This window comes from Etheostoma cragini, chromosome 24 (genome assembly GCF_013103735.1).
Source record: "Etheostoma cragini isolate CJK2018 chromosome 24, CSU_Ecrag_1.0, whole genome shotgun sequence".
NCBI classification, from domain to species: domain Eukaryota; kingdom Metazoa; phylum Chordata; class Actinopteri; order Perciformes; family Percidae; genus Etheostoma; species Etheostoma cragini.
In genome coordinates, this window is record NC_048430.1 from 313,130 (window position 1) to 323,642 (window position 10,513).

A 10,513-nucleotide genomic window follows, 5' to 3' on the forward strand; every position below is an offset into this window, starting at 1 on the left:
ATATAGGAAAACGGGTCAATTTGACCCGAGGAAAACATGAGGGTTCAAAAGAAATATCAACGGAGTCTGGTCTGATCTTATTGATTACTCAAATTATACTTAGCATATTATTACATATAACCATGAAGAACATTAGAAAACCTCACTAAGAAAAACCCTAAAGTTTGTACAGATCTTTCGTACAGAAAAATCCCTTCTGTTCTCATTTCCTGTGATGGTTCGACTTCTTTACTAACACCCTCTTTTAAGTACTGTTTCTCTAGATAATTATCAGCTAAACTGTAAATATTAAATGTAAGAAATGGTCTCTCATGCAGCTGAATTCAGCAGAGGAGAACTTCTCTTCCTCATTTTTTAAACTCTTTCAGTTCTGACTTGTTGGTTCCTCTTTTACGCTCAATGCTTCCAAAATTAAAATGTTCCCCTGCATGCGCAACGGACCTAAAGTGTTGAGTGCAGGGACACCCAACATTTACATACCACACCTCACGACAGTTTCTGTCCCCTTGTGAGTCTTCAAATCTTTCTAATCTGCCCAAAATATTCTTTTCTGGCAAACATTTGTCAAATAAAACAAACCTGTAATAATTCGGTACAATTACACACAGCCACAACCAATTTATTTAATTTATTTAGGACAAGAAAAAGGTTTTTCTGCTGTGGTAAGTACTTAAATCAACAATGTGAGGCCTAATTAATTATTTAGGTCATTTACGAAGGAAAATTTGAAATATTCTCTTGTTGTAGCTTCTCTAATGTTGAGAATGTGCTGCTTTTCTCTGTCTTGAATCATTATAAATAGAACTGCAAAGACTAATCACATTGGCAATTGGTTGTCGACTACTTAAGTAATTTTGTACATTATTGAATATTGAAATATTGTAGGGTGCTCAAGCGAGCCATTTTTTTTGCTTTTAATCCCCAAACCCTTAAAATGTGTAAGTTTTCACCAGACTTGACGTGACCACCAATTTTAGATCAACAATTAAATCGGTTTAAGTCATTTTTTTAAGTGAAACTGTGTCTGCCGCGTGGTAATGTGAATAATTTCATGTTTATTATTACCTTCTTCAGTTTCAGCGTTTGCCTTTTTCCTCCTCCCTCGTCGTTTCTCCTTCTCCCTCCTCTGCGGTCTCTCCTGCGTGTGCATGCGCTGGTGCCGTCGCAGGTTGCCGAGGGAGCTGCAGGCGTAGCTGCACTGGTGGCAGCGGTACGGTTTCTCCCCGGTGTGGGTGCGGGCGTGGCGCTGCAGGTTGACCAGCTGGGCCGAGGCGTAGGGGCAGACGAGGCAGCGGTACGGCTTCTGGCCGTCGTGGGTCCTCATGTGGCGCTTCAGGTGGTTGGAGTAGCGCGAGGTGAAGGGGCACAGCGAGCACGAGAACAGTTTAGAAGGGATGTCACCCGCTCCGTCCGCCTTACCCGCGCTCCTCCTCTTCCTGTCGGAGTCGCCGCCGATGGTTCGGTCCGCCTCCTCCACCCGAGAGGAGTCGATAGACGCATCATGCTGGAGGCCTTCCTCGCAGGTCAGACAATACAGCTCCGCCCCCAGGTCCAGGCCCACACCTGGAACATCAGTTCAAGTTCAGCTTTATTCTTAAAAAACGACACTTCGTGTGCAGCAAGATATCAAAAGAAAAAAACTACAAATACACAAACCACACAAGATGCCAACAACCTTCTAAACACAACACAACACAACACAGGACACACATCAGCACATCAATGGAGACATCTTTATCTCCTACACTGGTCTATTGAAGAGAATGATATATCTTTGTAGAGATTGATAAAGGGTTGAGATCAGGAGACGATGATGAAGACTTTAAAGATGACGAGTCCAAGGATTTCAAATCATTTGCAGCTTTACAGTGAGGAAAAAACCCTGCTATTTTTCAAGTTCTCCCACTTAGAAATCATGGAGGGTCTGAAATTGTCCTCGTAGGTGCATGTCCACTGTGAGAGACATAATCTAAAAAATAAAAATCACAATTTTAACTATTTATTTGTGTGATACAGCTGAAAATAAGTATTTGAACACCTGTCTATCAGCTAGAATTCTGACCCTCAAAGACCTGTTAGTCTGCCTTCAAAATGTCCCCCCCCCCCCACTCCATTTATTATCCTAAATTAGATGCACCTAGTTGAGGACGTTAGCTGCATAAAGACACCTGTCCACCCCATACAATCAGTAAGAATCCAACTACTGACATGGCCAAGACCAAAGAGATGTCCAATGATGGATTTTCTCAGGTGTTCAAATACTTATTTGCAGCTGTATCATACATTCCTCACTATATTCAAACAGTGATTGACCAGTGAACCATTGGAATAACTTTGTTTCTTATAGTCTTCTAGTCCTGCAGTGGTCAGTTGATCTATTTCTGTGAGACAGAGTTACCTTTGACACCACGACTCATTATTTTGGAGACACATTCTGGTCTATTCCTGCACCCTAGTGTTCATGGTTTACTGCCTTTTCACTTTTTACATGCATAAATATCAACCTATCAAAGATCTCAAAATTAACATTGAATACAACTGAATACAATTGACAGAAGCCGAATTGTCTGAGAACATTTTGACAAAACTTCTGCCTCTACATTTTTGTCTTGGTGGTTTTCTTTTATAAATATTTTCTAAACTAAAACAAAACAAAGTCAGGTACCTAGATCTAAGCCTGCTCCCAGAGGCGAGTCTCCCAGAAGTTGACCACATCCTTTACAGGAGAGGAAAGCTGGGAAGGTGGAGTCTGTTGGTGCTGAAGGGTCGTCCTCCACACTCAGAGAGAACACCGTCATACCTGAAGAACACAAGAAGAATAAAGGTGCTTTGCTGGCACAAATTCTGGGATTTTTCTCATCAAAACACACAAAACATATTGCTAATGTTGACGTATGAAAATTTAAGACAAACATGGTTTACATTTTAAATAAAACACTTACAGAGCCGGTCTGACAGAAGCCTAAGAGGGACATGAACAGTTTGCTCTTGTATTTGTTTAACAAGGCATGTCAGCTTTGGCAAGACACCACAGTTTGCTTTAATTCACAAATGACTTTGGAGGAACATGGTTATCAAACTAATCTTTTAAAGTCAGGTGCTTTTAGTTTTAAGTCTTAAAACCTTCCTTTGTGTTGACATTTTAAACTCCGGTCAATAAATGAGGACTATGGTTGACTTCTCCTCAGATCTCTGCAGGGGAAATCCAGACAGCGAGCTAGACTATCTGTCCAATCGGAGTTTTCCAGAACGTTGTTGTTTGATGCTAACGTTAGCTCTAAACGCCTTTCAACTGACAGCCTTCGTTGTGTTTGATGCTTACTTGTAGCTAAGCTAGCAGTGAACCAACTTTGTTATGTAGATCCATTGTAGGTCTAACCCTTCCAGCGGGAGAGCGTGTGGCGGCACTTTAAATAGCTGTGGCCCGGAGGCTTGCTCTAATAAAAGCATCATATTACAGATAAAGCTATCTGTATTTTTACTGTGTTGACATTACAGAAGTCTCTTGTTAGCATCTTATATGCTACTTGTTGCAAAGTCCCTACTGTGTAACTCACATCTGCTCTTGTCAGAAAATGACGCATGTGCGACTCACATCGGGTAGTGACATGGAGGAGCCGGACTCTCCTCCGTCACGCTTTGCAGGAGCATCTGGCAAAGCGACTATCTGCTATTTAACGTAGGATCCAATGTGTGTGTGCGACTGACCTGACTCTCTATCCAGTCCCATGATCTCCGAGTCTCCAAACTCCAGCTCTCCGCTCAGCAGGAAGTCGCTCTCCAGAACCAGGCAGCCCGGCTCACACACCACCGCCCCGTCCTCCGACTCCACTGAACACAAACACAAATATTTCTCGTGATTACTCGTTTGAAACATACTTCCAATCCCTTTAACTAAGCAGTTAATACAAATAAAATCAAGCAGGTTGCAACTTTGGTGTCTGCTTTACTACTCAACGCCCTAAAAACGTCTCCTTTGAATGCAACTACTTTAATAAACACGTTTTAATTTCCTGTAAACTTTTTTTTAAATATTTTATGACCTCTTTGTATCCAAGTAAAACCAACTAAAGCAAACCGGACACTAGGCAGCCAAACTGGTAAATAGGGCCCGAGCTCCAACAGCAGCCCAAAAAGGAATTATCCTTATTCCTCTGGCAAATTAATGACCTTTTTTATGGGGCTTAACATACTCAAAACTCACCAAATTCTGGAGAAAACCTACGAATTTTAAGGGTTTGGGGAATAGGCGCAACAACAACAACAACAAAAAATGGATCATGGAGAGAGTAAATCGGGGAGAAGACAACAGACAAGCAGAGGAAATCAGTGAGGACGAGATAAACGCAGAGGAGGAAGAGTTGGAGAGTGAGCAAGGAGGCCGAGGGAGCCAGGAAAAGGAAGAGGAAGAAGGGATAAGAGACAGAACAAAGCCCTGATGACCTATGGCGCTTTCATACACTCATCTGTTTTATACAGTTTGTGGTTTAGACACTTTTTTGACAATAAGCTTTGTTGATAACTTGTGATATTGTAGAGAATAACTAGGTACAATAATGAAAATATCAACAACAAACATGGCTGACGCAAAGGTCCAAAGAACCCTTAAACCTTGAGAAAGCTCTCAACTTTCTGAAGACCATCATGCCCCCTTTATGGGTGTTTAGATGGGCAAACGTCGTCACTCTTAAGCGCTTGTTTTCCATTCTGCACACAACTACTTCTGTCACTTTTTGCAAGAATAAACTCTTGCAACAGCATGTCTGCATTTGGAAAAAAAGTCTGCATTGTTATCCCCATTTTTATGACTCATCGTGTCTCCTTCCTCTTCATAATGGCAGTGAGAAATAAAACTTTTTGGCCAACATTTACTCATTTTAACTGAGTGAGATGCTGCTTCTTGAACTGTTTTGTGTCCAAACTACTGATATAGTCCAGTGTTTAACTGTGAAAACTCAAAATTCTGACAAAGCTACTTAATGTTAGTTTTAGTCAAAATAAGTCAGACTTTGAATAAAACTACTGTCACTGTCCAAAGTCTTTTTTTTAAATTAAGAAGCTTGTTAAGACAAATACATGGTCCGGAAATTGACGTTCAGGAAAGAAATAATTGAGAAAAGCAAGTTTCTCTAATCCTCATCTCTAATGCTCTTTTTAGGGAAAGTTTCTACTGAAGGAAGCTACCTGAGCTGGTTAGTTAAGTGCATGTTTACACATGTTATTTATGGGAAAGGCGTTGCTGAGACACCACGACATGAAACCTGGAGCTCAGACAATGGAGACCAAATTAAAAGAGAAAAACAAGATTATCCCAAAGTAGCATTTTCTTGTAGACAAACCAGGTAATGTGGGGGTGCACATGTAAAAAAAGAAGGGACTCATAGAGAGAGAGAAGTCAAACCGGAAGTGATGAAAGAAAGAAAGGAAGGTGGAGAGGAGGGAGAACAGAGGGGGTCAGGTACGGGCCTGTGAAGAGGAAGTGGAGACAGGAAGCAGAGAGGAGGAAGAGAGGAAGTCCAACTTAGCCAAAACATTCAGGATGAGATAACACACACAAACACATCTACTTAAAAAAGGACAACACTTCGGCCAGAAAGTGTATTAACGTCACATGGACGTCTGATTCTCCTCTATCCATAACTACATGATGTTTAAAAATGAAGAACTGTGTCTTTAGATAATATAACATAACCCAGAAAGGGATACTACACCTTTATTAAAAGGTTATTTGGACTGTGACTAACCTCAAAACATTGTTTACCTTCTTTAAAATAGTGTTTTTGTTTGTTCTTGTTAACGGAAAAATTAAAGTACTCCAAAAAAAAGACAAAGTTTTATGGAAATGCATGCAGAGCAATGGGAGCCAGACCCTCTTGTGGGTCATTGGGGTCCACCACAGACCCTAGTCTGAACTCTCTGGGTACCGTACTACCCTGAAACACTTCGGCTGGAGAAGCTTTGAGTCGAGAATGCAGGACTGGGTTTTAATCGCGATTTTGGATCCAAACGATCCCCCAAAACAATGTAAATCGATAAAAAAACTATTAGTCTTCACGATTTAAGTAGACTTATTTTGTCTTGTGCTCTGAAAGACACACACACACTTAAAATTCCCATTTGAATATGTATTTTGTGTTATTGATTTTAAAAGGGGGAAAGTTTTATGGGGATTTTCACAGTTTGTTTGGGATGTTTCACTGTTTTTTAAGCTCAATAATCTATCCAAAAGTCGTTGTTAATCGTGGTAAATAAGCGACATTTCAATACTGACCAAAATAATTGTTTTTTCCCCATAATGAAGCAGCCCAATTTGTTCTTATGTCACTCTTTTGGTCGTGATCTCTTGGTTTGTGCTCCTTTGCTTTGCAGCTACCTCTCCATAGACGTGTATAGCATCTGCCAAATAATCATAAATGGATGATCTTTCAAGCCGCTTTAATGATGTTGAAAGAAAATGGAACAGATGCAAAATATAAAGAATAAAAGGACAACACATTTCTGTCAATGTCTACATATGTTGGACCAGTTAGGCTTACTCTTTCCTGGGCTACACTTCGAGTCTAAACTTACAAGAACAAAAAACATAGGTGTATAAAAGTGGATTTTACATTGACTGAGAGACACTTCCTTAAAATGTGCTTGGTTGTGAAGAGAAAGGCAGCTCATTAGCTGCAGGAGAGCCGTTAAAACTCACGCTTCACCGGCTGGGGGTTGGATTGTTTCCTCCGCGGCATCTTCGCCTCTTGTGGTCCCGGATCCTGGTCTGGTTTTGGGGCGACACCACACACAAGGTGGGCTCAAGTCCGTCCGTCCGTGCGTCCGTGCGTCCGCCAGCCAGCCAAGCAGCCAGCTAACTGCATGTCATCATCATCATCATCATCACCTCCTTCCTCTTCCTCTTCCTCCAACGGACAGTAACGTTAGCAGCGGAGGTGTCATCACTTCCAACTGACGTTACTGCCTAAAAACGACACCGGCACCGATTAGAAAACGGCTTCTTGAAGCCAATACATATCAAAAAATACATGAATATAACGATAAAGTAACGTTAAACACACCTAACATTGTGAGGCAGTGTTTGTTGTTGTTCTGCAGTAAATAGACGGAGCCATTTTGTTAGCCACCTAGCTAGCTATTCAAAATAAAACCGTTTAAACTAGAAATTTAGGATATAAATTACACTCATAAATGTCACCGCGCTGAACACACCTGCGACAAAGTCCACAAATACACTGTCGTCGACAAAATGTCGCTAACTTGTTAATAAATGTGTCTTTTGTGGCCAAACGCACACTCCACCGCTGACATTCGCCGGGTCCGGGCTCCAGGTGACGTCAGCTTAAGGAGCAGAGGATTGTGGGTTTTGTAGTCTCTTGTCAATAACATGTCCTATACTGCTTCAGGAGCAATTTGAGTTGAATACCTTTTGCAATTAGCATTATTTATTTAATGTAAAATGCGTATATTGAATTTTACTGTGTGTAAATTAACTGTTGGGGATTTTAATTTATAACAAAACATTAGATTTGATAAAATATCTTAATTTGTAAAGAAACTAAAACTGTCAGACAAATGTAATGGAGTAGAGAAAGTGGCATTAAAAGAGAAAATACTACCACTTTCTCTACTACCTCCGTCTTCCTCTTACTCACTTTGAGTCTTTGCTCCATCCTTTTCCTCCACTTTTTCTATTTATATCTTTGCCTCTTCTTGCTTTTTCTCTACCTCTTGTTCTAACACCTGCTCGTCCCCTCTTTTATCATCCTTTCTTTTTTCTTCTCTACATTTCCCTTCACTTTTTTGTCCTTTACCTGCTTTTCTTTCTCCGTCATTTCTGCCCTCATCCTCCTAATATCTGCCTTAATTTTTTTTTTTCCTCCTCTTCTCCCTTCTTCTTTTCAATCTTAATATCTTCCTCTATATATGTGGAAATTAACACAGACCAACATCTTTTAACTCTTATTAGTGTGCAAAATAATGTACACAAAACCAAAATCTGTGAGACTTAAATCCATTTATTATCATTAAATTCTATAATAAATATAATACAATAGTGATTATTAGACTGTGAAGTTTACATTAACTATAAAACACTATACATTCAGTTTTATCAGTTTCATCATTTTATAGGATTTAACAGACATCTGAAGTTTTAATTATAGTTTCCTCTTTAATTAAATTATCTTTGTTATGATTTTATCTAAATGCATACACACATATATCAGCTACATATCATCAGATGTGTCTGGTTCAAGTCTGTTATTAAAAATAACATCAGTGAAAATAATAAAGTATAAAATAGATTTGAGACCAGTTTTCAACATTTTTATTGTCCGGTATCACATCCTTAAACAGGGTCTGCTTGGTAGACTTAATTCTGTAAAAATGCCACTTTAACTGTCCTTAAACCTGAAAATGGTGCATGCAAAATATGGTGCGCTGTCTTAAAGCTACAGCTACAAAAATAGAAGTGATTTACTTCTGCTGGACGACACTTTGATGACACACATTTTCGTTAACTAAGAGCTCAAACCTGCGGCCTTTAGGTGTCCTCCAAACACTCACAACATTGGAAATGTTACATTTCAACATGGCGTCCCACATGGCTCTATCCTGAGCCCACTACTTTTGTCTTTGTGTCACTACAAGCTGTTCTCATGAACAACTTGTACATATCGCTACGAAAAAGTAATGCACTGTAATTCCTATGTATTCCACATATTATATATATATATATATATATATATATATATATATATATATATATATATATATATATATATATATTTATGCAGTATATTCCACCTGCAGAAAACACTTTCACCCATGAAAAACATGTGCATACCCAGGGGTATTTTTCCAAACTTAACTAGACAATTTGATGCCTTGACTTAACTGTTGTTGCTTCACAACGCTCACTTTTTATCGGCTAAACTCAACTGCCACGCGCCCTGTAATTAATGACAGCTCATGGGGCTCTTTTCTTGGTTTAAAGTCACTTTTTGTCGACTAAACTCAACTGCATTGAGTCCTGAAACCAACACGACTCCCAGTAAGCTTTTCCCGGTTATATGTAACTGTCCTGTGGTCGCAGATAATAGGAATTGTTGTACACAACCTTTTGTACGATATCATACAAACCCGTTCATGAGAATGCGTTGGTGACCACTAGGTGTCGCCATCCTCAAGCACAAGAACCCCAAAAAAGCCATCAGAACTACACCTGTGACACCATTTAGGGTTGGTTGGATCACGGGTCCATCATGGCCTCGAACTCATCGATCCTCTGCCGGGTGTTTCCTCTACGGATCCTCCTGTAGGACACCGTTTTGTACAATGTCGTCGCTCGGCTGCTGTTCTTCTTCTCTGCCTCGCCGTTCACGTTGTTTTTACCTCCTTCTTCTTTGTGTCCTTTGTCCCCCTTCACGTCCATCGCTGGGCTTCCTGTGCTGGACGAGTTTCGGGTCGGACTGAGCGCTTTGCTTTGTCGTCCGGCCGTTAACGATGAATCAGCAGCTGCGTCCATCAACGTCCCTTCTTTCTGCTCCAGACTGCAACCTGATACAGCGGATAGGTTATCCGTCTATTTTGTTTAATTAAAATACTCTTTAAAAGGTTAAAGCATGATATGAAGTGATTTAATTGGCTCCGTGGAGCTTTTTCTATTATCGTTTGCTTTGGCAATAGAGTGAGTGTCATCTTTGTGGAATTTTAATTGGATTTTAATGAAGGAATTATCTCTCTGACCTCAATCTCCACTGTGAGTAATTGTGTTTCCAGCCAATCACGGCTCTAGTTATGTAAGACTCTTTCTACACTGCAAACTCTAAGTCAAAACTAACAACTCTCAGCTAGATATTTAAACACTTACAGCCACTAATAACTTAAGGATATTAGGAGTTAAAAAACAAGTGAAAGCTGAGGGGGAAATAGAGGTATTGCTCTTGTGCATTTAAATTACTTTTGTTGGCTATTCTGCCTCTTTGCACTGCATTTTATACACTTAATTTGCTTTAATCTTGTACTTTTCAACCAAAGAAAACTGATCTAAACAATTAATGTTGTCACAGATCCTTTCTATGTATTTGAATCTTTCTCATTTACTAAATTTAAGTAGATTGTCAGTTTCAAGTCAGATCGACGTCATTAAAATTGTGAAAAAAACATGTCAAACGTGTTTAACTTCTTGATTTAATTCTACTTGACTTTTTTTTTTTTGCATTTTACACACTTAATTTGGTTTATTCTTGTACTTTTACAACCAAAGAAAACTTATCTAAATAAAACAATTGGAAAATGTCAATGTATTTGAATCAACTAATCTTTCTCATTAACTAAATTTAAATTGTTTGTCAGTTTCAAGTCAGATCAACTTCATTTTATTAGTTTTGTATTCATAACAATTGTGAAAAAAACGTCATCCTAACTTTCATTTGTCTTAAACGTGTTAACTTCTTCATTTTATTTTTGAATTGAGTATTTTACATTAAGGATTAATTAATATATATATATA

At 39.3% G+C, this 10,513-nt stretch overlaps 1 protein-coding gene across 2 annotated transcripts in view; it reads right to left on the bottom strand.

Annotated features, from left to right (window-relative positions):
- The window catches only part of LOC117939580 (zinc finger protein 513), an 11,361-nt gene extending 4,004 nt beyond the window's left edge, over positions 1-7,357 (bottom strand). The window contains exons 1-5 of one of the 2 annotated variants that reach the window (XM_034864991.1): positions 7,210-7,357; positions 6,695-6,961; positions 3,709-3,831; positions 2,666-2,800; positions 1,066-1,563 (exon numbers count right to left, since the gene is read on the bottom strand). In XM_034864991.1, coding sequence (XP_034720882.1) covers positions 1,066-1,563; positions 2,666-2,800; positions 3,709-3,831; positions 6,695-6,734 — 796 coding nt within the window. In that variant the 5' untranslated portion in view covers positions 6,735-6,961; positions 7,210-7,357. Of the gene's footprint in view, positions 1-1,065; positions 1,564-2,665; positions 2,801-3,708; positions 3,832-6,694; positions 6,962-7,058 lie in introns of both variants that reach the window. The other variant, XM_034864992.1, reaches the window with a different exon arrangement.
- Between the last annotated feature and the right edge of the window lie 3,156 nt (positions 7,358-10,513).